Source organism: Patiria miniata, unplaced genomic scaffold, assembly GCF_015706575.1.
Source record: "Patiria miniata isolate m_02_andy unplaced genomic scaffold, ASM1570657v1 HiC_scaffold_8, whole genome shotgun sequence".
NCBI classification, from domain to species: domain Eukaryota; kingdom Metazoa; phylum Echinodermata; class Asteroidea; order Valvatida; family Asterinidae; genus Patiria; species Patiria miniata.
Genome location: NW_024037075.1, coordinates 6600962 through 6627803, shown reverse-complemented (window position 1 = coordinate 6627803; position 26842 = coordinate 6600962). Strand labels below are relative to the sequence as shown.

Below are 26842 nucleotides of genomic sequence, written 5' to 3'. Positions count from 1 at the left end.
CCAAAATCATATCAGGTTTTCTTTTTATCCCCGCGCCGACGGGTTCCACGGCAACCACTGAAAATTGAGAAGCCAGTCAGACGTGCCGACATGGTTTCATTTAATCACGGGAGACGGGCGAAAAAAAAAAGAAAAAAAAATACACACACACCACTTTGGCCGCTTTTATGTGTGTGCATTTTACCTTTCAAAGCGATTTCCTTCCCCTTGCCGTGGCACGTGAACTGTTTGTGGAGCGGCTCGTGTTTGGCTGTGTCGAGAGCGCGATTCTGTTTCCGTTGCCGGGGCGACAGCATCCCTGCAAGTGTTGACTCCCAATATTTGGAGTGAGGATATTAAATTTAGGTCCCATCTGAGTACACACGTGTTCCTGTGCCGACTGCACTAACAAATGCGTCTTTAGGTTGATGTTGTCATTCAAAGTTTGTACTGAAACTGCAAAGAATGCACTCTATTTGGGGAGTGTCAAACTTTTGACAGTGTAGGTTTAAGAGAGTGCAAGTGTGAGCTGTCACTACAAAATCAGCATAGGGTCAGACATCTTAAGAATTGATGTATGTACCTGGATTCTGCAGAACCAGACTGTTTTAATGGTGCTATTGGGATGCCACGCTTTACGCGTCACCCGCTAGCAGGGTGGAGTCATGTACTAATGTATTACCTTGACCTCAATTTGCATGTTGACCCCGTGGTAAACCTTGGTGGAGCAATTTTGCTACATTTTTCATCATCGAGTTATGTTTTGCGTAATAGTGATACGTTTTGGAGTGTTTTCATAGAGATAACGTTCTAATATTTTACTATTCAAAGTCTCATAAACAAATTTGCCAAAAAAGTAAAACAAAACAAATAAATCTTTTTTTTCACGTGCCAACCAAGCATTCATCAGACCAAATTGCGCTGATCTTGAGCTGCTGCAGAAAAATAGACTCATTCCTGATGAACGGGGGTAATAATTGTAAAGCGCTTGGAAACCTTAGGTACAAAGAGCTATATGAGCACCACAATATTCCTGTTAATGAACCCTTAAGGAGACCTGTTTTTCGTCATAAGTCATACCGTAGGGAGACAACGGGCATTCGGGAGACATTTCAAGTTCTTCCTATGTCACAACTCCTACTTAGAAGCCAAATTTTACTGTTGCTAATAGGCTAGATCGATTGCTATTGGTCCAAAACATACATATACCAAATTTGTGGGGGTATAGGATAAGGCCAAAAAAAAAAAGTCTCCGGTTTCTGGTATGGAGCTTGCCCCAAAAGTGGTGCGGCGACGCGGCTTTTTTTTTTTTTTTAACTGTTTTTTTTTTTTTTTTTAACTGTTTTTTTTTTTTTTTTTTGGCTTCAAATGTCGGCTGATGACTGCAAATGGTGCCCGACTAAACTTAGTGCAAATATATGGGAGTCCAGAGAGGCCACATAAAGCTTATTCTCGATCATAACCCCATCTAAAAACACGTTAAAATTGTGCAGCAGCAGGATTCCAGTCAAACCAGTGAGTTTGGCGGTTTTGAGACATCATCTTGTATTGAAAAAAAAACTTTTTCATTTTGCCGACATGCATGGCTACGGCGACGCGCGCGCATACCAGAAACCGGAGACTTTTTTTTTTTGGCCTAAGGGAAAATTGGGTTTAGGGATCATTAAAGTTGGACAATTTTGTGCACAAGTCTATGGGAATGTCTCCCAAATGACCTGTTATCGGTAATTATTATTATTATTACTACTATTGAAACATGGCATACAGTCCGCATTAAATTTACCATGTGCTGCCCCCATTATCAAGCTGCTCTTTTCAGAAACGTTTGACCAGCTACACGTATCTTTTATCAGCAAAGGTTAACTTGACGTATTCTCGCTTCACCTGTTATCATCACCCAACCCACGGATCACTCATCCTTTCCACACTCGGCCATCTGCGGTGATCCCTTTCACCGACCCTCGCGGATTTGCTGAAGACGTCGCTGCCCACGAAGAACAGGCTCTTTTCAAAATTAAGGATGCCCACGGTGTAATGAAATGACAGGCGTTGGAGTGAACTGGGTCGCTGAGCATTGACGCACACAAACTGCCCTTTTCATTCAATTAGTTCCCAAAGCCGAGGTTTGTCTACGTAGCTGCGACTGTACCAACTGTTTTCTTTTCATTTGTGTAATTTCATCGGGTAATGAAACAGGATTCCTCAGAAGCTTCGAAAGGCAAAATGAATGCAATATCCCGAAGAAACATGTGGCGAGGAGGCAATGGAGAAGGGTGTAATTTTAGAGGTGGGAGGAAAACTACAAATAAAAAATGACAGATTTCTGCGGAAAGCCCACATAATCAGGCAGGGACTGAAAAAAAACAAATACACATGTGGATTCGAACCAGAGTCACAGAAATTGGAGGTACCAGTCTTGGATTTCTGTGTGTGTTTTGTGACAAGTTTAAACAAAAACATCAAAGGCTTTGACTAGTACTGCATGAGCTATAAAGATATTGACCAGGAGGCCAACAAAGGGCTTGATAGCACAGTTGGTCAAGTATAGCACTCCTGATTTCACAGTATAAATCCTGTTTTTCCGAGTTTCAAATCCAGTCAATTTCTTTGCTCAACCTTATCCCTAACCTTATCAACTCCATTAAAATCCCCCCCCCCAGTTTGGGGGAGTTTGGCAGATGTTAAGCCATGTATACCAAGTCAATCAAAATCCACCAGCACCAATGGTGGATTTTAATGGATTTGGTCCTGAAGCATTATGTGAAGCAGGATGAGTGATAGATTTTGACGGATTTAGTCCTCTACTTAGTAAAAGTAAGTAGGGAGTTAGGGTTAATGTTGGCAAAAGAAAGGGACAGACACGAACCTGGAATAATCAATAAAAAAAAAAAACCTGAAAGAAACTAATAGTTCGAAAAGTCTTTGAAGGCAAAAGGAGCTTGTTGCTGGCTAGCTCAGTTTGTAAAATGCCAGTATGGTACTCCGGATGTTGTAGGTTCAAACCCTGTTTCTGTCAATTCCTTTGTTGAACCTAATTTTGGAAAAAGAATCAAAGAGAAAATGTACCGAAATATTAATAAAAAATAAAAAATAAATTAATAATTGGAAAAAAATCTTTGAAGGCAAAAAGAGCTTGTTGCTGGCTAGCTCAGTTGGTAGAATGCCAGTACTGCACTCCAGATCTTGCAGATTCAATCTTGACCTAGTCAATTTCTTTGTTGAATCTTTATTGTAAAAAGAACAAAGAAAATATAGGGGCCAACCTGGAAAAGTCAATAAATTTTTTTTTAAAATTCCCTTGGCTTGTTGCCGGCTTAATTAATTCACAGTGCAGAGAAGAAAAACACTTGTGAAGCTGCGGCTACACTCACATGCTGAGTGAGTGCGAGAAAATGGTTGTGACTTTTATTATCTCTCTCTACCAGTATCTCTCCAGGCCGGTGCGGTACTTTCACACGTCAGTGCCACAGTTGGCGATATTGCATCGGTAATTGGAAATCTGGCCCTGTGAAGGACTATTTCCCCCTCCGCACTGGTTGTTGCTTGTTTTGTATTCACGGACTGTACCGAGAATGGAATAAATTTCAATATCCATTGGTGGTGAGACCAGCTGGAGTCTATGAAATTGCGATGTGGACACATGAAGAGTGAAATAAATTGCGTTAATCTGCAGGAACCCATAGCTAAATCCAAAATCGAATACCAACAATTTAAAAATTTATCGTAGGAGTACATCAAATGGAATACATTGCGAGAGTTAATAAGGTTAATATTTTGTTTTGGAAGTCAGCTTAATCCACATTTGGGCAGTTCCACTGTATCGGACGTACATTTTGGACAATTCATTAGTGCATAATAAAATTTGTAATCATAAATTAGATTTAAAATGTTGATAAAACGTATCAGTTAGGTACTACAATGATTTAAAGCAGAAATTATTCAACCAACTTTTTTGCTATAGTAGAAATCGACTTGAAACACCATGTACTCACAAATTGATTTCTGTGTGTTTACAAGTTTATTTATTTTGCAGTTGAAAGTAATACCTGAACTGTTGAACATTGTTAGAAATCACCAATATCTCAATAAAATACAGCCAATAAGCTTCAAAATGATGTGTGCATGTATGTTTCATTTGTGGGATTTGGATATTTGGAAGTTTTTAAAAATTAATTTTTTTGTGTCGTTTCGGTTTGCGGTAACACCATGTGGTAATAACTACTGCTTAGAAGATATTTAGTTCTGAAAAGAACTTGTCCTGCTTATTATCAACTTTTGCTAAGTAGTTTTTGTTCTGATAAGAACAGTCCTGCTTTCAGTTCTAAAAGAACTTGTCTTTGGTCTCAACGTTTCAACTAGCCTGCTCTAGTCATCGTCAGGAGACTGTTCTTATCAGAACAAAAACTACTTGGCGAAAGTTGATAATAAGCAGGACAAGTTCTTTTCAGAACTGAATATCTTCTAAGCAGTACTTATTACCACATGGTGTTACCGCAAACCGAAACGATACCGATACTCCACCATGCATAGCCTCAAATATTGTGCTGTATTAAAAAATATATAGCAGTATTGTAATTCCATTGCAATACTGCTATATATTACGGCGTTACTTTATTGTCCTAGTTTATTAGAGCAAACATCTTGTAAACATTAACCATTCGACTCTCTGCCACGCAGCAAATTGATGAATCAATTAAAAATTGTGACTGCTGGAGATACGAGGCGTTAGCTCAGCCCGAACGTCCGGTGCATTGTCCCTATTGCACCTGATTAAACCCATTAGTCCCCGTACCACTCCAAACCACCCTGCCTGTTACTCCCTGTACCATGGAAGCTGCCCCAGTGTTGTATGATGTATGGATTTGTCTGGGAATAAATACAATGTAATACAATGTAGTACAATGTAGCACAGGTGGTGTAGTGGAGACAATTAATTCTGTACTCAAGGAGTATGCCTCCAAAATGAAAGCTGTCTATTATGTCTAATAATATTATTCATAAATACCTAAGACAGTTTACCCATTCCTATTGGTCGAGAGCCCATCACAAGGGTGGTTTTAAATGGTTGCTAAAACACCAACTTGTTTTAAACACTTCATTCCAGCACCACTGCATTCTGCTCCACATCACGCAGTACGCGCCACGTGCGTGCCAATTTACATATAAGGGCCCTGTCACACTTCTGCGTATCCTAATTCCTTATGAGTTGCGCATTGACATTTGTTTCATACGCAGTCGTACGCACAATACGCACCTCATATGCATCTCTATCGTTTTGTGTAGGTTTTATGTACGCAGATATACGCATGGTACGGCCCAGTACGCAGGATAGTTTTGGGCATGCACAAAACTATGCTGCGTACGCTGTTACGCAGGTCATAAGTTATAAATACGCAGCGCATCGGTCCCGCATCGGTCGAGTGCGTTACGAGTACGCTATGTGTTCGTGACGCACCCCGTCAGCATATGAGCCGCCTGTATTGGACGTATACATAGTGTACTTGCAGCGCAGATGCAACGCACGCTGAACGGCGAGCGGCGGAAATGCGGCGGGAATACGCTCAGAAGTGCGTCAAGCATGCAGTCGGCATAAGTCGGGTGCGTCTGGAATACGCTCGGCATGCGCACTGCATACTGACCTATTCGCAGCCCAAAAAATAATGTTGTGCACTGCATACGCAACTCATACGCATCTCATACACAATGGATGCGCTGAATTCGTTACTTGTACGCTAGATGTGCGTCGCACATAAGTCAAAGTGATCAAAACATTTCGACGTTAATTGAGCGTACGGCTGCGTATTGAAAATTTTTGATAAGGAACTCATAAGGAATTACGATACGCAAAGGTGTGACAGGGGCTTAAGGAAATTTTTAGTATTGCTTATGAGAGGCACGAGCCATACACATGTAGCTAGAGGGGTGTTTTGCAAAACATGAAGTAAAATTGTCGACAAAATTGTTGGAAATTTATATATATATATTTTTTTACTTGTTTTGACTTTTTGACCGAAAGGTATAATGAATGGGAACAAATATGTGCTTGGGGCTTGGGTTGGGGCCTGGTCGCCGATAATGGTTACACCTCTATGTTCCGACACCCCTATGTTCCGACTGCACATATTCCTATTCCTAACCCTAACCCTAACCGGGAGTAACACAATCTAGGTTGTCGGAACATAGGGGTGTCAGAACATAGAGCAGTCACCGCCGATAATAACCCTCGGTTCGGGCCATCATCCGCGTCCAGGCCCCAAGCTGGTTTTTAACGTACTTGTTTGAAACCGGCCAAACGCATATTTATTCCCTTTACAAGTGGTATATTGGAGACAATTAATTCTTTACTCAAGGAGTTAAAAATGTGCCTCCAAACTAGAACATACGAGCAAATAATTATTAAACATCTCACTCACTGATTATGTATCTTGATTGGCTTAGAATGATGTTTTTACTACCTTGATGTGCACATCCAAAAAGACGATACAACGGCTGCCTCGGTTTAAAAAGTTCTGTACGTTTAGAAACCAACGTAGCAACCAGAGGTCTGTGTGCACATACCGGTGCATCGGTATTGTTCCCACCTGCTACAGACTTTGGTTCAAACATTTCCTGGAGGGGTACTTTGGAAAAGTGCTAGTAAATTTGCAATTCATTTCATATTAAAATGGAAGTACATTTTGATGGGTAAATTTTGGTTAAATTTAATAATCGGTTATCTCTTAAAATCAAGTTGAATCTGTGGGTGAGGTGTTATGAAACAAATATTGGCTGTTTTAACTTGTGGTGTAGTAACACTAGCCTCCCTCTGTGATCCATGTTTTCTCTCGGTTACACCTCCAGAAAGCATAATGCCCAATGGATCACCTCGGGAAGCTAGACTTACCACACCACTTGAAGCAGTCAATATTTGTATACTATTTGATTTCTGTTTTTCTTTGTGTAGGAGAACCACTGCTTGCGGATCAAGATTCTGGGGGACTGTTACTACTGTGTCTCAGGCCTGCCAGACCCCCGCCCGGACCACGCCCACTGTTGTGTGGAGATGGGACTGGACATGATAGAAGCCATATCGTAAGTAGGCAGCTCTTTAACCACTTCACGCCGTGATTATTTTTGCCGAACATTTCGATTTTCGCAAAAGGCAAAATTTTCCAGCCAACTTCTGATGTACAGCAAAACGCCACAAATACTGATTGGCAAGAGTAATTACAACAGTATTTGTACGATATTTCTTGCCGAAACCTCTTATGTTTCAATACTGTAAGATTAAATTGTACAACAATAGGCTGTGCACAATGACAAATTCAAGACCAACCCACGGTCTGCCTCCACAGATTTCACAGACTTTGTGTGTGTGTACAAAAGGCACAAGGGATTAGCGTGTTTAGACAGCGAGTCGAGTCAATCTTGACATCTTTACCCGTCAGCCATGTCTGTGTATAAAAAGAGCCAGTGTGTGTTATCACGTCCTCCCATGCGAACTGGTTAATCCTGCCAATCACAAGTCATTTACAAGTCAATCACAAGTCAGTCACAAGCCTGACACTAGTTGATCACAAGTCCATCACAAGCCTGACACTAGTTGATCACAAGTCCATCACAAGTCCATCACAAGCCTGACACTAGCAATCAGAAGTTCATCACAAGTCAATTGTGGTGCGAGTCTGACACTTAAACACATCCATCGCAAGTCAATCACCAGTCAAATCACAATAACATATGGATTTTTTTCCCAAGTGGTGATGTACTGTATAACTTAAGAGAAACTCCAATTTCCATACTTTTTACATCAGTGAAGCTTGCTCCTACTCTGTCCTTCCTGTTTTCAAGCCAATTCCATCTTAAAAATCATACTCGATCACCTTCAAGGGACATTGCACAAAAGATGAATCTCATTTCCATCAGCCTTGCGTGGGCTGCTACCATACAATGTATTCGCAATCAATAAAATGCATTTCATGTAGCAATGTTAGAGGTCCAATGATATTGACATTTCCCCGTCCTTAGCTATCTCAGCTTCAAATCACTCCTGAAGGTCTATGTTCTTTCATAAAATGGCAACAAATTTGCAAAAACATGTACCTCAAGGTTTCCAAAAACAAAACAAAAATCTGGAGCATGATTACTGGGATGTAGCAACTGCTTGACTCAACAATACTGATAACTTCATTGCGGGAAGATTGCGGGGAAGTTGTTCGGAATCCTGTGCAACTTATACCCGATACAATGTCTGCAACTTGTCCGGAACTGATATGAATCGAGACTGGCCCTTACTACCAACCAGTCCCTGAATCTGCTGCCCGTCGTCAGTGATGTAAATGATCTATTTCTTACATACATGTAACTAATTCTCTTTAAATCTCTTCCAGGCATGGATTAGGGGGGGGGGGTTCATATAAATTCATTAAAATAATGCGAGCCCCCCCCCCCCTGCTCTGAACCCCCCTCCCCCCCCCTACCTATTGATTTTCGGAGGCCAAGTGTCCGCAAAAAAAGGGTCTACATTTCAGAATTTTTTGCTGATGATACACCCCCCCCCCTGCAAATATTCCTGGATCCGCCCCTGTCTTCCGTTTATTCCTTATTATGTAACTAATCCAAAAGCCCAGGACATCTATGAATATGCATGGCACAAGGACGGCGCCCTCTCTCGATCCTGCCGGAACAGCAATGGGCAAAAAAAATAGCACCCAGCCCCAACCCCAACCAAACCTTTCAACTAATTATCCTTAGTCGTACGGGTGCCCCTTAGTGTGTGTTCAATCGACTTAACAAATAATCAGAAGGCGTCCTTGCCTATGTCAATTTCTTGTCCCGCAAAAAAATACGAGTCTCCTTTTCACTCTGGTGGCGCCAAGCTTTTGCTCATATATGAAAAAAAAAATGTTAAAGGGAAAATACAACATTTGCAAACATCAAAAAATAAAACTACCAAATCATTTTGAAATACCTTGCTGGACTGTTAGTGAATGACAGTGTAAAGCATCCTGTAAAATCATGGCACCTGGTATACTGTCATTTTCAAGAAAAGTGGTATTTTTGTATCAATTTCCAACGCTGATCGGCCGATCAGCGTTGGAAAAACTGGCTTTTTTTCAAATAGGCCTACTGGCCCCAGTTGACCATCGCACTTGTTTGCAATCGATTACACACCTATGAACGGGTACAAGCCAGCTAGACTGGTTCCCTGACCGTACAATTCCCCAATGTATGTAAACTGCTCTGTTTCTTCTTAAATGGAGTCAGGGAACCAGACTACAGGAAATTGATTGTTTTTCTTGGTTTTTATAGCATTTTTGAACCCAAAACCTCAAAAAAGTCAGTGTAACTATATTTGCTATATATTTCCAACCCCCCAATTCCATCCATTTCTGAAAATTACAGCAAAAGCAAATGATGTATATTCCCTTTAAGCTGGTATTGTGAAAGCAGAATGTTTGATTTGCAGTGCTTTTTGGAAAAATCAGTCTGATAAACTGTGCTGTTTACTTTGGCAATGGAAAGGCGGCCATTTGAAGTTGGACGCAGTTTACGAATGTTTTCCTACTCGTAAGTCGATTGCCCGGAGTCCATTTGTATGTTTCCCTTGTTTTTAAATTCACCTCCTTTTCCTGAAGGAGAGCGGAACTTTCCAGAGCGACATCCGCAGTGATGGATGATGCTTTTTAATAGCGAAACAGTCCAAACCTCATATCGTCTGAAAGTGCATACATCAATTGCTTTTGTTATTTAATGTGAACTGTTCAGTCTCTAATGGATCCAATTCAAACAGGTGACCTTTTTTACTTGCAAGTGTTTAGTTGTCATGTTCAGAGCAAAACATGACATTTTTTCTTGTTTTTAGAGGAAAAGTGGGACTTGAAACCACTCAGCGAACCATTAGATCGATTGACACAAGTTGTTTTGTCATGAATGGCCAAGCACATGATGGAACTCCACAATTGCACGATTCACAATCCTACCATTGAAGACAACGTATTTTTTAAAAAATTTACGTCAGATGCTCACATCACATGTTCATGGTTGAGTTCCGGTTGAAATTCATGAAATCGGTACCACTGACTGTGGATTTTTTTTTTTCAAGCCCGTAACCTGATAGCTGCTATGTAACTTGATACTGAAGAGTTCTGTTGTCTGCGTCTGAACCTGCTTTTTAGGACGGACTTGAGTGAATAAAAAGAAAATGCTCACGAGATGTTTCTTTCAGCAACTGTGCATTTAACCGCTCGATCCCCAAACTGCGGGGGCGCCAGGCTGCTATCAAAAAAGAAAAGTAAAGGCACGTTAATGGGGTCCGTACACCAGTAATGTAGTGAGTGATATTTCATAGAAGGAGGTTTACTGCCTGGGGGTAAAAAGGTGAAATTTGTTACATGTGGGGGAAATGTCAAGGGGGGGGGTGTTGTTGTTGTTTAGGGAGGGGGCGGGGCATATCATTTGATACTAGGGGTGGTGTCGATGACTCGTGCACATGTTTGTACATGTTCACAAATTAATGCACATGTACACATTTTAGGCCCTTTTCTGGCAGGTCCATCGTCCAAACTTTGTGTTAATTTCACAGAACACATATTGGCTTCAGGCCTGCGTTTTCTTGTCTTTTTTTTGTCTTTTTTCATTTTTTTCTTGGTCATTGTGGGCTTTGGACCACTGCCCCACCCATGCTGGCCCGAATTATTTAAAATGAACCTCATGTTCCTAACTTGTTCTTCATTAAGAAAAATCAGAGAGGATCTTATGGCAAGCTTCATGCACAAGGACACCAATTCACAATACGGTCAAAACACATACACACCATATTTGTGCCCATGTATTCATTTTTAAAAATTTCTTAGTGCTCCTAATTAGAGTTGTGTCTTATAAAACTTTGCTTTTTACATTGGCTAACATTCATTGTACGTATACATGTAGTACATTGAAGAAAAAAAAACTTTCCAGTAGTTAAAGCCAGAGTCCATCTTTTGCAGCTATCCAAAAAGTAATTGGCGTCATTATTGTTGAAAAACATACTTGGTTGAAAGATAGTAAGGGGACTAAACTCCCTCTGAAATTAATCTTTCTGGCAAGCTGTCATTTTAAAGAAATCGACGAAAGAAGGCCTTCCCAACGGTGCTTCTTAAGACGCACTGTTGGAAATTTAAATTAGTAGTTCGTTCTGTTTTTGGGCGAAGCGTGCGCAGGCATTGGCACGACGCACACGCGTACACGGTTGCTATAATTCCTCGGATCAGTGCGCGACATCGCGTAGCTGCAATCGGCTCAGTGAGAACGTGTCTCGGACGCTGAATTCAGGCCCAATCCAAAACATGATTCAGCAACTTTTGATTTGAAATCGAGATCCTAGAATGCTGTTTTTCTCGGAACATAAAGCTGAAGCTGAGCTGAAACTTCATCAGGTTAGTTGTTCAGTACCCTTCTTTAGATCTTGAGCACTATTGTTGCTTCAAACGAACCAAATGCACAAATTACAAGTGATGGACTATACCTTTAAACCAAAAGAGTAAATTCCGTTATTAAAAAAAAAAGAGAGAAAATGAAAGAAAGAAAAGAAATATGTATGCCATTGTCTACAACTGATACATACACGCAAAACATAATTTGTGCGTGGGTCATTCTATAAACTTAGGGTCCAAAGTGTGGCATTTTTCCTGTCTCTGTTGCCCTTCTAGTATCATTAAGAATGACCTCAATCTATTTTTTATTTGTTGGGTAGGTAGTTTGCTATTCGTAATCACTCTTGGAGGCTGACTGCATAAATGAGTGCATCAGAATTATAACATCATACATGTAACTGGGACAGTTAAAAAAGTGGACCTCAAATAATATGAAATGACCCACATAGCCCATAGAAACCACTTAGTCTAGACTGGTTGCTGTGACCTGTATTAGTAAATCAGGGCTTTGGTAAAGACGCTGCCTCCGGAAACCAGACACAACAGATTACTTTAACATAGTGACTTGCTTTAATGGATTGCAAGACCTTTCATTTGGACGAGAGTATGTAGACCATTGTGCCCCAAGGTGGAATTTGTGATTCATGACATGAATTGACAGTATAATCACACACTGTATAACTGTCGTGCATTAGGAGCATTAGCGAATGCATTATACATGTAGTTAAGATGTACCGGTACATGTACGGTAACTGTCATCTGAAATATGAAGTCATTTTACGTGTAATATGTGAGGCGTTCTCGCAAAATGAGATGGAACTGCATGCCCACAGTCCGTAGTGGAGAAAAACATGCAAAAAAACGAACGGAGGTGATTTTTTTTTTTTTTGATTTTTTTTTGATTTTCAGATTTATTTATATTTGTAATCTTTGGTATGTCTACTTCACATCCTTTAAAGAAATAGTAGAACAAGTATGGAATACAGGTGTTTTTAAGGGAAAAACAATTGGCGTCTTTCATTTTCACGACTACATACTTGAAAGTTTAAAGGCCTTTTGCTACGTATTTGATTTTTTGGACAAGTTTGAAGTGCAAACTTTAAACAGCCATTACTTGTCAACAGAGTGTCCGATTGACGTGCAACAAGCAGTACAGTATTCAGCAGAATTTTATTCTCTTTTCTAATACCCGCAAACCCTCATTTCGACCTCTGCCCAGTTCTGTTTCATTTTGCCAGAGCGCCTCACATATGTGTGCATTTGGAACAGCACTCTATTTTGGCATTGCCATCATGCATCAACAGAATAAACTACAGTGTGACAGTATACAAATATAGCATGGTCCACCAGAAATAAGTTATATTTGTTTTACTGTCCCTCATACATATTCAGTTGCCAAATTTTCCCGCAGTATGCACCTCACGGGCAAAAAAGCTTCGGAAAAACTTGTCCAGCTCACCTGAAGAAGAATTTTGCTTAACCTCCGAAAAGTTCAGTTCGTTTGCAATACAGTGACTACGGTTGTTAATACAATTGTTTGTGGACAACTTTTTTTTTTTAGTACAGGAGGCATCTTTATTGTCCACAATATTCTCCAATTCGGCATCATTGAGCTCGGGAAAACACTAATTATCATTTACGTGTGCAACCATCTTTTCATGGTGTAGCTATAGGGCGATGTTCGTGTGTGCGAACTACACCCGTGCGGCAGTTCCATGATTACTTCGTAAAGTGCATGCGTAGTAGACTGTCGCACGGGTAACGACAGTCTACTACGCATGCATATTTAGCCTGTGCGTGAATACTCGCGCGCGGGCTTGGTAAACAGCAAATATAGCACCTGGCACATGATTGTGAATGGACCAGTGAGAATTGGGCTTTCGGTCATGAATATGTATGAGGTATAGTAATTCTAAACATAGTACTTAAAAAAAACCCACTAATTTGGTCAATCCCGAAAATCCGAAATTAATAAGAGTAGTGTTCCTTTAGCTTGTATTGTTCACTAAGACACAACATGTTTCTTGACTAGACTGTTCAAAATTTCTTCAAGAACCCAGGGAAAAAAAAGTGTTTTTTTTAATTTGATACAACTCTTATTTAACGAAAGCAACCAGATAAACGAGGGGAAAAACATTAATGGAAATGATACGTAGGGACTTTATTTTGTTGAGAGCTCCCCACGTACAATGTACATGTCAATTTCAGTCACACCAGATGAATGTTTAGAGTGCGAGGAAAATGCAAAGCACGTCAGTTGAAATTTTTCCTCGAATCTGAAGTACCCAGGCTAATTCTCACCCGCACTCAGTTTAATTACGGTACCCTAAAGAAGTCCAAACTGGGAATCCCGTTTTTCGGGCCCCGATCACTTTCCAACTATGATTCTTTTAGGTTGTTTTTTTTTCTTCTTTTTTTCTCCCGTTCTGCATACAAGATCGCTTTCCGAAAGAATAAACCTGTACAAGTGCTCTTCTGACCACTTGTCAATCTCCGCGAGCTCTACTCCGCCCGCCAAGAATTCTGGTCGATGCATGTACACTACGCATGACTAATTAAATCCCCTTGCGCGCTCCCCTGGTGCAGACTGTATGGTGAACTTGGGGTTAGGCGGGGGATGTGAAATGAAGAAGAAAAAAGAAAATCATGACTGTACTTGACGGAACCCGCGATCGGGTTTCGTTAATTTCAGCGTTTCCTTTAGGGAGCCCCTACGCGGACATGAACGCTATCTAGTGATGTGAAATCGGATACCTTGGGGCTAGTTGAAAAGTCGTCATCGACCGTCAATATCATGATGGACATGGAGGGGGGGGGGGGGGGGCGGGTAAGCCATTGTCATGACAGGCAGGTCGAGCTCAGGGTTATTGTCGTGAGGATATTTACACGTATATGCTGACAGCTAGACGTATATCTACCGGTAGAACCCTCTGTGAGTTTTTTAATTGAACACCAACACCAACTAGAGATTCGCGTTTGTTGTTTCAAACGCAGAGTGGTCGGGTAGAAAACTATTTTATGAAACACTGTCCCGTTAAGTCATGAATATTTTTGTGTAAGAACGAAGGATCACGAAATTAATTCCTTTCCAGGACAATCAATTATTTTGTTTAAAAAATGCGTCTTTAACGGTGTGATAAATTTCAGTAAACATTCCTTAGTGCACATACAAGTTATTTCTGGCTTGATAACGTCATTAGTCAAAAACGGGAATTGAATACTGATTTAGTTCGGAGTGGATGTTCATTGTGAAGTTAAATAACGTATGCAAATTTGAAAAATATCAGTGTACATATAACACCGAACTTCCGGTTTGATGACGTCACAGTATGTGGAAGCAAAATTTGAATATAATAATGGTATCGTTATTTGGGCTAAGATATACGACATGGATCAAATGATAGAATTGAATTTAAAATATGATCGTTGGCAAATTCTCATAGGAGTAACTTCCGGTCTGATGACGTCATGAATTTGAAACCTTCCCAAGTCATCTGTGGTTAATCAAAGAATATCAAGGGGCGATTTGGTAAAATTTGAACCTAAGGTTTTAAAATTAATGAAAGCAAACACTATTTTATGTGCCGCTAGCGGGCGCCCTTTCGGATGATGACGTCATCACACTGTTTTTGTGTCTAGCATTCCTCACTAAACACTTTCATAATGTATATGTCTGTAGTAAAATGCTTCCGCTTTTGAGTTATATTTAGTTTTTATTGCACTTCCGGTAACACCGGAAGTAAAGGTCAAGCGGTTTTGTGTCCGGGAACACGAAATGTTTGTCGCGGCATAGTCTCCAACTCACGAAAAAACGAACACGATATTCTATTTAGTTAAAAAGATATAATGCAAACTATTTTGTCAAAATTTGCCATTAAATCGCTTGTAATTTTATATCTGATGACGTCATGATGACGTAACAAAATTTACAACATCTTCGAAACATGGTACAAGTTCACACAAGGTTTTGTGATCATACCATGAACCGTTCAGAAGAAATTGTGCTTTGTTTTGATTTCAGGCTAACGTCTTCATTTTGAATTCACCTAACTTTGACCTTCCGGTAGACTCGGAAGTAAAGGTCAAGCGAGTTTAGGTACGGGACAAAAAATGTTAAGCAGTTAATGGTCTATCTGATTACAGAATACCACCATCATTGGTTATTGAGTTCAAGAGTTATAGGTGAAAGTAATTGGTCACTTTTTCAGCTAAAATCACTTGTAATTTGACACTCGATGACGTCATAATGACGCCAGAGTATTATGCACCACTTAGGTTGAGGGTCGATATATATTGCAAGTTAGTAGTTCATACCGTAAACCGTTTAGGAGAAAACCCGCGGAAACGTGCCGTACGGAAAAAAATGAAAGAAAGATTTATCGTAACAACTCCAAAGAGTGGTCAGAAGCCTAACAAATTATCTTGAAGGCGAAGACGCTCGATGAAGCCAAAGTTTCAAAAAAGAAAAATATAAAACCCCTACTGTAAGCTTATGGAGAAACAAGAATGGCACCGTCGGCTCTTACTTCAAAAATCTCTTCACGCTCGCGCCTATGACGTTTTGCGTCAAGGTCTTGTCGGATGACGCAAGATCATCGCTCCGTGCATTCGAGGGTGCCGGGGGAGATGAACGCAATAGAATTGAAGTATAGAATGTCAGATAAGAAAACAAAGCTTGCAAAGCCCCCTGCCAATATTGAATTGTGAGAAGGGGGGGCCGGTGGGGACTATGCACGTATTTGCTAGGCAAACCCATTAGGGTAGGCAGTATATGCATAGAGGCATGTTTTTTTTTTATGCGTCTTGTGTGCTTGTCTGGGTGAAGATCGATGCGGATCACATATCCTTCTACTATTATATTAATGATATCCGCGGAGAAAACACGGCTTGACGTACTCCGGGCAGAAACGTGCACTCGGTGTTGTTTCTCATTTATTCAATTGACGATGCTGTAATATGATTTTTGCAATGCGATACACTCTTATTCAAACTCACAACATGTTTTATACATGCCCGGGCAGTCTACGGTAGTTTTGAAAGTGACATAAAAAGGCCCAAGGCAGTATTAGTCTTACATTGAGTTATAAAGGTTCTCAGGGTTCTTTAGTTATCTTTCTGCTTTCTTAACTGTTTGCTGAGTTGCCGCTTAAACCCTACAAGTACATGTAGTACGTACATGAGTATTTTTTATTGCTGCGTATTCACATTTTTCACAGCTGTGTAAGAGTCCATTTCTTTAAACTGTAAGGCCACACTTTTTTGTGTTAGGATTACGGATTTTTTTAAAGAAGACATTGTGGGAGGTAGTCTGAGTATCATCCGTTGTTCAATGCATGGAGTCTGCATGCTACCGTATCTCCACAAGAACGTCTGATGTGTGCAAAGCCAATTTATGTGACCCCTGCACCAGTCAATCGGTGTCCACTATAGAAATTGTGTGTTTTCGTGCTGTTGATTGGTCAATTTGCTGCCATGGTTTTGTAAAACAACAACAGGGTTCTGAAGACCTGATAGAAGGTGCCTGCTGAATGGCCATAATCTGGAGGTCGAGACGCCGTGTTGGTTTGCATAATTAATCGCCGGATCTGCACACATCTCACAGACACTTGTGTGCAAGCGGACATTCCATAGACTACTTTTCTTTTCTAGATTGCTACTTTTCTAGCAGTACAAAAGTTATTCACTTTTGAATGAGACATAGACCGCAAAAAAAAAAACGAGCCATGTTTAATTATTAAATTACTATTGGCTGCCAGACAATAATTCTGTTCTATCACGGGGTTGGCTGGTTCCTGCCTCACAATCATAATGTACAGACCAGGAGCCAGTCTGCTCGCAAAGTGGATTTGTTTGTGCCCAAACCAAATGTTCGTTAGTTCAGATGGTTGCAGTCATCCAAAAAAAGAGGGGAAAAAGGAGTTCTTTTGGTTTGAATAAAACATAGGCCTACAAGTTGAAAACATGCAAGTCGAAAACACAATTTTGTTAAAGTGCACAGAGAATGCAACTCTCATGAACACAGATACACGACGTGATCTATGTTTTAGATGGAATCAACAATCATGGATTGGACAACATATAGAGCTGCATCACAGAACTGAAGTTACTTAATGAACCTGCAAGCAGTTAAAAGCCCTTTAGTGCAGTCGTTCCGTTCATTTGCGACGTCGTAATGCCACAGCCCTTTGTGCTTGCCCTCAAGACAGCAACTGAAACGCTCCAGTCTTCCAGGGTCTAGACCTGAACGCCTTTTGTCTCATTACCGGGACACTCATAAAGCAGGTGTGTCTGGGTGGAACAAGGAAACGAACGGGAACTTGATTAAGGAGCGATCAATTGATGTAATGGACACCTTTTCATGAGCAGCACGGCTCAGTATGAGTATCTAAGTGAAGTAGGGAACAGTGGAGAGGCACAGTCAGAAGGAATTCCATTCTTTTGACAGGAGAAAGTGTTTTTAGAATTAATTTTTTTTTGGGGGGGGGGGTGAGCAGTAGATTTGATTTTTTCCAAAATTGGTACATTTTCATGGAATGTTTAGAAAGTCAAAAGGACCCTGAAATCCTCTTGAAAATGTCATTCATGACTTTTTTTTAAAGGTATCCGGTAATATACAACTTTTGCTTTTACTGTAATTTTCAGAAATGGATGGATTTGGGGGTTAGTATTTTATTGCAAATATTGTTACACTGACTGACCTGTTTCAAGTTTTGTGTTCATACATGTAGATGTCTGGTTCCCTGATCCTACTTCAGACGAAAAAGAGTAATTTATCAACATCAGGGAATTCATTGTCAAGTCACGGAACCAGATTAGCTGACTTGCACCCATTCACGAATGTGTAACTGATTGCTAACAAAATGTTGACCTAACTAAATTTGGTAAAATTGGGGGCAGTATTTGAAAAAAAGTCAGTTTTTTCCAACGATGATCAATAATTGATACAAAAATTGCACTTTTCTTGAAAAATGACAGCACAGCAGGTGCCATGATTTCACAGGATGCTTCAGACTATTATTCACTTACAGTCAAGTAAGGTATTTCATAATAATTTTGTAGTTTTTATTTTTGATGTTTGCAAATGTTGTTTGTTGCCTTTACAGACAATTTTAAATAAAGAATTTTTTTTTATATTTTAGGCATCAGAAATCCATTTATTTTTCATTGTTTTTGCACCTGTAATACCCCAAAAGATCCGCCTGAATTATTGGCTGTCTGCAAATTATTATAAACTACATGTAAAAGCATGTAAAAGTTTAAGGTTTAAGGGGACGAACCTGTGTTCACAGGGACGGAGTGCCCATCTCTCTTTCAAAGCAATTGGGCCAGACTCGAGTCCATGAAATGCTGCTGTGGGGGATCGCCACACCTCCTCCACAGCGAGTCTGTTACCTTCCCAGCATTGAATAATGCCGGTACCCATTTAACATCTGGGTTGAGAGAAGTAATTGAGGTAAAGCGCCTTACTCAAGGGCACAACAGGCATTGCCACGGCGGGGCTCGAACCCACAATTCCACGATCATGAGGCCTGTGCTCTAACCGCTGGAGCCCTGCATGTAATTGTTCCATAACTAAACGTGGGTGGATTGTTGTGTTCAAGTCTCATTGACACACACAAAAATCTATTATTCAGGATGTAAGTTGAAAATAGCAAAGGTGAGGTGAGGGTAATAACCGATAGTTTACTCACAGCTGTACTGACTGACAACTTGAGATGAACACAATGCATTTATGTGCATTACACTATTAGCAAACTAATATGCATAAGAATTACCATAATCAAAGTTGAACCGAGAACACAATTCAATTTTCTCAACTCATGCCCCAGCCGCTGATAGCCTGTCAGTCACCCTTGAGTGATAACCTGTCAATCATCCTTTCACCCTATTAGGCAAATCGATAGTAATTCTCACTTGTGGACATCAGGTCCCAAACATTTCCTGCCGCCATATATTGATTTTCACGTCAGCGGGTTCACATTTCATCAACTTGAATCGTCAACGGTTTTCTGGAATGGACTTCCCTTCTGACGTGTGGTACTTTAGTCAGACAGGGCACTTTTTTTAACTGTTGAAGGGGTTTTTTTGGGAAGGGGAGAGGATGAATTGTCATTGTACATTAGACAAATTGATTTTGAGTTGCTCAATTTCATTTTGTTGTTAAAGCCTTTTATTTGGGAGGTTTGCGTCATTTCAGCGTGGAAGGATAGTCAATAGCAGGCTGAGAAAAGTAGTTTATTTTTAGATGTTTGTTCAGTTATCTTCAATCTTGGACCTCCTATTGTCCCCCTGTTGTTGATAACTCATTGGTTTTGCACATGATTACCTACCGAGGACCTCCAATCAATTGGGGACCCTACCAGTATTTTCCTCTATAGTTCAGTGTCACTTGAGAGGAACCCCCATTGGTTTTGCCCATGATTTCCAACGGAGGACGTCCACCTTTTTTTTTACCTATTGTCCTCTTTACTTCTAGGTCATTTGGGGAAAACCCCATTGGTTTGTCCATGATTTCCAACTGAGGACCTCCACGTATTTATAGACCCTAATGTCCTCTATACTTCTAGGTCATTTGGGAAGAACCCCATTGGTTTGCCCATGATTTCCAACTGAGGAACTCCACCTAATTGTGGACCCTTTTGTCTTCTATTGTTCACAATCACGTTGGAAGAACCTTTATTGATCAAGCTTTCATCCATAATTTCCAACTGAGGACATACATGTACCTCCACGTATTTGTGGATCCTATTGACCTCTAGATCACTTTGGAAGAACCTTCATTGGTCTTACTTTTGTCCTTGATTTCCAACTGTCCACCCAAATGTGGACCTTATTGTCCTCTATTGTTCAAGGTCACTTTGGAACCCCCATCGGCTTTGGCTTTGTACTTGATTTCCAACTTCTAGGTCATTTGGGAGTTTATTTTTAGATGTTTGTTCAGTTATCTTCAATCTTGGACCTCCAATTGTCCCCCTGTTGTTGATAACTCATTGGTTTTGCACATGATTACCTACCGAGGACCTCCAACCAATTGGGGACCCTACCAGTATTTTCCTCTATAGTTCAGTGTCACTTGAGAGGAACCCCCATTGGTTTTGCCCATGATTTCCAACGGAGGACGTCCACCTATTTTTTACCTATTGTCCTCTTTACTTCTAGGTCATTTGGGGAAAACCCCATTGGTTTGTCCATGATTTCCAACTGAGGACCTCCACGTATTTATAGACCCTAATGTCCTCTATACTTCTAGGTCATTTGGGAAGAACCCCATTGGTTTGCCCATGATTTCCAACTGAGGAACTCCACCTAATTGTGGACCCTTTTGTCTTCTATTGTTCAAAATCACGTTGGAAGAACCTTTATTGATCAAGCTTTCATCCATAATTTCCAACTGAGGACATACATGTACCTCCACGTATTTGTGGATCCTATTGACCTCTAGATCACGTTGGAAGAACCTTCATTGGTCTTATTTTTGTCCATGATTTCCAACTGTCCACCTAAATGTCGACCTTATTGTCCTCTATTGTTCAAGGTCACTTTAGAACCCCCATCGGCTTTGGCTTTGTACTTGATTTCCAACCGAGGACTTCCACGTATTTGTGGACCCAATTGTCCTCTATTGTTCATGGTCCCCTTCCTACGTACTTGAAAACACATAAAAGTAATACAATTAACTGCCTAATTCTAATGAGCAACTGATAAACACACATTGTATACAGGGTGTTTAGAAAAAGAAAAAAAACCCAACTTTGAAGAACCAGTATGGACAGACTAAATGTTTACTGGCAAAAAAACTGGTATCATCTGAAAGTGTAAACTCTATGCTTTTCAATGATACGGTACCTTGTTTACATTTCCAGGGTCATGCATCACTGAGCGCCACTGTCATGAGATTTTGATGCAAAATTGCAGTTGGTTCACTTTCATGTCAAATACAATAGGCATGGTGTGCATGAGAATAAGTACTCAAGAAGAAGACACGAGTGCATAAAAAGAAACCAAAAAACAAGTCGGGTTGGTTTCAAAACTGGATTTTATTGTTTGTCATGAATTTCTCGATTTGACCAAGCCACGTTAAAAAGAATGTGCCATTTTCCCGAGGATTAACATTCAAGCCATTTCACAGACATTTCCGTAACAATAGGCACACCGTGCCCAGTGGTGTTTTTTTATGAAAGTGAACCAACTGCATTTTGCATCCAGTTTTCAAGACAATGATGCTCAGTGATGCATGACTCAGAAAACCTAAACACAGTATCATTGAAAAGCATAGAGATTACGCTTTCAGATGATACCAGTTTTATAGCCAGTAAACATATCGTCTGTCCATACTCATTCTTTGAATTTGGGTTTCCTTTTTTTTGAAACACCCTGTACAAGTAAAGTAGTGAGCATTGATCAAGTTCTTAAATCCATCCTTTCTGCTGGATTTTACTCATGTATCAGTGATTTGTTAAGTTATCCCCCCAAAACTGAAGTATTTGACTTATCATCACTATCACCACTAAGCTGTAAAGCAGAAAAGGTGAATGTATGTGTGTGTTCAGGAGTTGGTCAAGGTAGCCAAGTCACCTCCCGGCCAAGCCGTTCGCCACCTTCCCGCAAAGTGCTTTGCCACCTTCCCTGAGAAGCAGTGAATCTGCCACCTCCGAAGCGGCTAGCTCCCCCAAGAAGCAGTGCAGCAAGCCGCCGCCTCTGCGAAAAAAACCTGTGTAGTACTATTTTGGTTACAGCCTCACTTCAATAATACACTAACACCAAAGTGCATTAAAATTGCACTCAAATGATCCTCCATTGCCACAGAGAGACTTGCACACTCACGTTTCATTCAAAACATCAACGGCAAAATTCTTGCAATTCGTGACTGCACGGTACCCCTGAGGTTTTCCCCGACCCCTTACGGTTTGCAGTAATCAATGGCTTTAATGAGAGCAACATAGACGGTTGTCACGTTGCCTCGCGCCCAGAGAAACATCCCTCGTGGGTTGATTGGTGGGTTAGTACAAGCCAGTGGGAAACCCTTTAATCCAAAATGTGATGGATCAGATTCTTTTGGGTCTTGAACCCTGAGGCATTTTTCCCTCCAGAGTGCAGGTTGGAGGCTGCAGAGTGGAGAAGAGCCTATCAACAGTAAAACCTTGCCTGCTGTGATCATACAAAATAGAATGAACCGGGATTTGGGATTCATACAACGATTAAAAACTTTGAAGATTTAGTTCCCTGACTGTGACAGCGCATGATATGACGGGTAATTTTAACCCCAAGCTATGGAGTGGATAATTTCAAAGTCAGTCAAACACCAACCGTTCTCCCCTCATATGCAAAGGTTTTAGGCATACTATGATTTTTCAACTCAAGTTCATTAAAGGTAAAGTTGATCACTTGTCATTTGTTTTGTTTGAAGTAACAAAAGTGCTCTAATTTAATGTTTTTATCCATCCTGTTATTGGTGCTTGCGCTGTTGGATATGGCTGAAATAAAATAAATAAAATAAAAATCTAAAGACGGGTGCTTCACAACTAACCTGATAAAGTTTTAGCTCTTCCAATGACGTGTATTCCCAGAATACACTATTCTAGGATCTCTATTTCAATTCAAAGTTGCAGAGTCATATTTTGAATTGCGCCTAAAATCAGCATCCAGAACACGTTCAGCTGCGAGATGTCATACACTGAACCGACGAATGATAGCAACCGCGGCAATGACCTTCCTTTATTTTATTTTTGTCAATATAACAGCATGCCAGAAAGAATATTTTCACGGGGACTTAAGTACCATTACTATGTGGAGTTGCTGTGGCCTCATGGTTAAGGCCATCAAATTTGTGGTCTGCGTATAAAGCTGCAGGTTGTGGGTTCCAGTCCAGCCTGGGGTAATGGTGGGTGTGCCCTTGGGCAAGGCACTTTGCCACTCATTGCTTCTCCCCACTCAGGAGTAAATTGGGTACATGTAAGGGCAGAGATGGTTATTGTGCTTGATTTTAGCTCCCAGTGCCGAAATGGCAGCATTGAGCTTTATACTTCCCAGGGAGCTGAGATGGTATTTGGAATGTTTCATGGGCCCAGTGAGCAGGGGTAATAATGATGTAGCACCGTGAGCGCCAGTCCTGGTGGATACGTGTGCTTTATAAATTATACCCACTGTTATTATTATTATTATCTTAAGCTTGGTCAGTTACTTTTTGGATAGCTGCAAATGATCTAATCTATCTTTCATGTTCAGGTTGCTCTTCCAATGCTAGTTTCCAGTGTCAGTCACCCAAAAATACTAATACTTTAATTGTTTTTCCCCCTTACAATATAAACGTTATTCATTTTTTAATAAGATATTGAAATAAATAAAAAAGTGTCCAAGTTTAGTTCTTGAATATTTACTTTTCAACTTTTGAATTACATGCAGTCTGATAATAATTCAGTCCAATCCTTTGTGCGTTTGAGATGCAAAATAACAGGCAGTTTTCAGAAGATCATGGCGGACGCCGAAGATCTTACATTATTACATTTTCAGTGGTTGCTATGTGGCGTGGTGGATGTATACTCTAGACATGTTTTTTTTTCGTGTGGGTTGCAGTTGGCCGAGCTTGCTAGGTCATGTTCACATTGACTGTAGGCACCTATTGTGAACCTCGAATATTCAAGTTGAAGCTCTGTGTCAGTGGTCTGAAGGACAAACATAACAGCGATCGTTCTCTGACTCTTAATTGGGGAGATTAACCCTTACTCTCTGAGGGTAGTTTACTGCATGTCAGTTGGTTATGCCAATGCCCTCCAGCTGCAGTTTATTGGAGGATACTTTGATGTAGCAGTGAAGGCTCCAATTGGCAGGAGTTGGAGGCCCTGGAGGGTGCCTGATACTGACCAGCTGGGGCACTCACTTTGTTATCAGAGGACTCTCATTGTTCTCTGTGGCATGTATTGGAGTGCCTGTCCAGTTACCCTTGAAATGACATGGCAGATATTGGAGGGCCATGCAAAAAACATAGGAGATTTTCTTGAGGCACAATTGGCATGCGTTGGAGGGTCTAGTAGGGTAAGGGTTAATACAATGTTCAAACCACAGCCACATTGCTGCAAAGTGTGTTGCTTAGGAACACAAGTACACATGTGATCCCAAATGCTGATTTGGAGCCCAAATTCTTAACACAAAAATGTAACTGGGACACAGCAATCATATGCCATACATCATGTGTCAGTGACAGCGAAAAGAAACGACGCTCCCTATCGCAGTCTTTTCATGACCCATCGACCAATCAAGAACCTTGTAAGACGAGGAGGTTATATTATCTTCTCCGAATCAGCCCTGCCAGGCCTTGTATCTTAACCTGTCACGGTCGGAGTTTGATGAACGCTCTTCATTTTGTCCTTCATTGTGCCATTGCCCACAGGTGAAAAAAAGTAGGGGGAAAAAAGTAAAAATAAGTGTAAACCAAAACAAGCATCTACGCTTGGACTTACAGGCGGATTATACGCTGTTTCCTGGTGACATTTGAGCAGACCTCAGGCACAGCAGACCCGACCAAGTTTTTGGAAACACGACCCGAGTAGCAACCCAGATATGCCAACATTTAAAAAACAAAAAAGTGTTGGAAATATATTGTTCGTGCAGTGCATGCACCTGTATGTGGCTCATGGTCGATAAATTTTAATGCCGAAACCGCAATCGTAAAACCGTGAGCTCGAAAGCGGTGAGCTTGATGAATGAAACTTGGAAGCCATGTGACACCTCAGTACCTGAATGAATGTCTTCGTATCACCATCAAGTGGGTAATATATTAGCAGTAATCAAAAGTATTCCCTGCCCTCCCCAATGAACTGGCGTATCTCTGACTCATACCTTTTCTTCAGCTTTTGTCCAAGTGGGTCATGTCACACACTGTCTGTTTAGTCTTGGCCCAAGATTTGGTATTGAAATCCCAGCTGGTTCCTGACAAATGCTGATAAAGCTGCTGTGGCAGTAGATGTCACTATCAACAAGATGAATTGGATCCAATCTTGGGAAGTTTGGCAGCGCTACCCAGGAAATTTAGAGCATGCCTCACCTGCGCTGTGTTCAAGCTAATGCAAGCGTATCAGGTATGATAGACATTTTCTGGGTAGCACTGCCAAAGTTGCAGAGTTGTAACGAGTCACTGATTTTTGTGACTCGAGTCGAGTCGAGTCACAGTGTGTAGTCGAGTCGAGTCGAGTCAAGTATTTGAGCACTATACAATAAAAAGCACAAAAGAGAAAGTCATTTTTTGGCTTTTTAAATATTACATTCGGGCTACTACATGTGGCGACACCACATTTGACTCTTAATGAAAATAAAAAGGGGGTGCCAGCTGATCGTCATTCAACTAATGGGGACACTGATCAAACCACGTATGTTTATGTATACAATATTCCCGAACATTCTAACGTGACGTGAACAAAAACCGGCACCGGCGTAAGTCATTGCAAATATTTTTTGGGACTCGAGTCTCATTAGCCTTCCTCGAGTCGAGTCGAGTCATTCTGATGAGGGACTCGAGTCGAGTCGAGTCATTTGCTCGCAGTGACTCGAGTCGAGTCGAGTCATTTGCCCTTTGGGACTCGAGTCGAGTCGAGTCACCAAAAATTGTGGCTTCGAGTCGGACTCGAGTCGAGTCATTGACTCGAGTCATTACAACTCTGCAAAGTTGCCAAGACAGAATCTGATTCATCTGGTTGACAGAGCTGTCTAGTGCAGCAGTTTAACCACATTAGTCAGGGATCGACTGCATTAGGCCAATAAAATGTAGACCCAGTCTGGGACTAAGACTTCCCCTTAATAAATAGTATATTACGTGTAGGGCACTGGCATAGAAACCCAGACGGCTGCACTGATATCAAAATTTTAAGATACATAAATATTGTAAAAATATCTGTCTGTCTGTATCTGTATGGCTATGTTTCAGGCATTAGCACAACGGAGTACTGAGGTACTCAAGGCACTGGGAGTTATGTCTATTATTAGATGAATGAAGTACATGAGAGATGTGAGACCCATTATGTGGCACCAGGGTTTACAAGGTACTGGCCACTGCCAGAAACACTGGGGCGAACCCCTTCTCTTAGCGACAAGTGTTACCGGGTTCTTTAACGTGCATTACACAACACACGGGACCTACGGCTTTACGTCCCATCCTGTAACAAATTTTCATGGAAATTTCTTAAAGAAAATTTCTGTGGGGGTTGCGGGGCCTAGATATTGACCCCCTTCCCACAGATTGCAGATGGGTTAAGACATCATTTTTGGAAAAAAAAATTGAGTCTTCCCTTCACTATTTGATTACCTGCTGACGAGACATTTGTACTTTTCCCTCCTCTCAGAAATGTTCTCAACTTGCACATTCACGCTGCTCTCTTTGAAAACTGTAAATTTTGACCCCACTTTTGAATCACCTGTTATGTAGACTGCAGAGTACCTCCCAGTTACGTTTCAATGCCACGGCCACTTTTCCATTTCCA

The 26842-nt window shown here is 40.9% G+C and overlaps 1 protein-coding gene across 1 annotated transcript in view; it reads left to right on the top strand.

Annotated features, from left to right (window-relative positions):
- LOC119719137 (adenylate cyclase type 5-like) overlaps window positions 1–26842 on the top strand; it is a 96597-nt gene that overhangs the window by 26000 nt on the left and 43755 nt on the right. The window contains exon 4 of the mRNA XM_038188459.1: window positions 6923–7050. Coding sequence (XP_038044387.1) covers window positions 6923–7050 — 128 coding nt within the window. The remainder of the gene's footprint in view (window positions 1–6922; window positions 7051–26842) is intronic.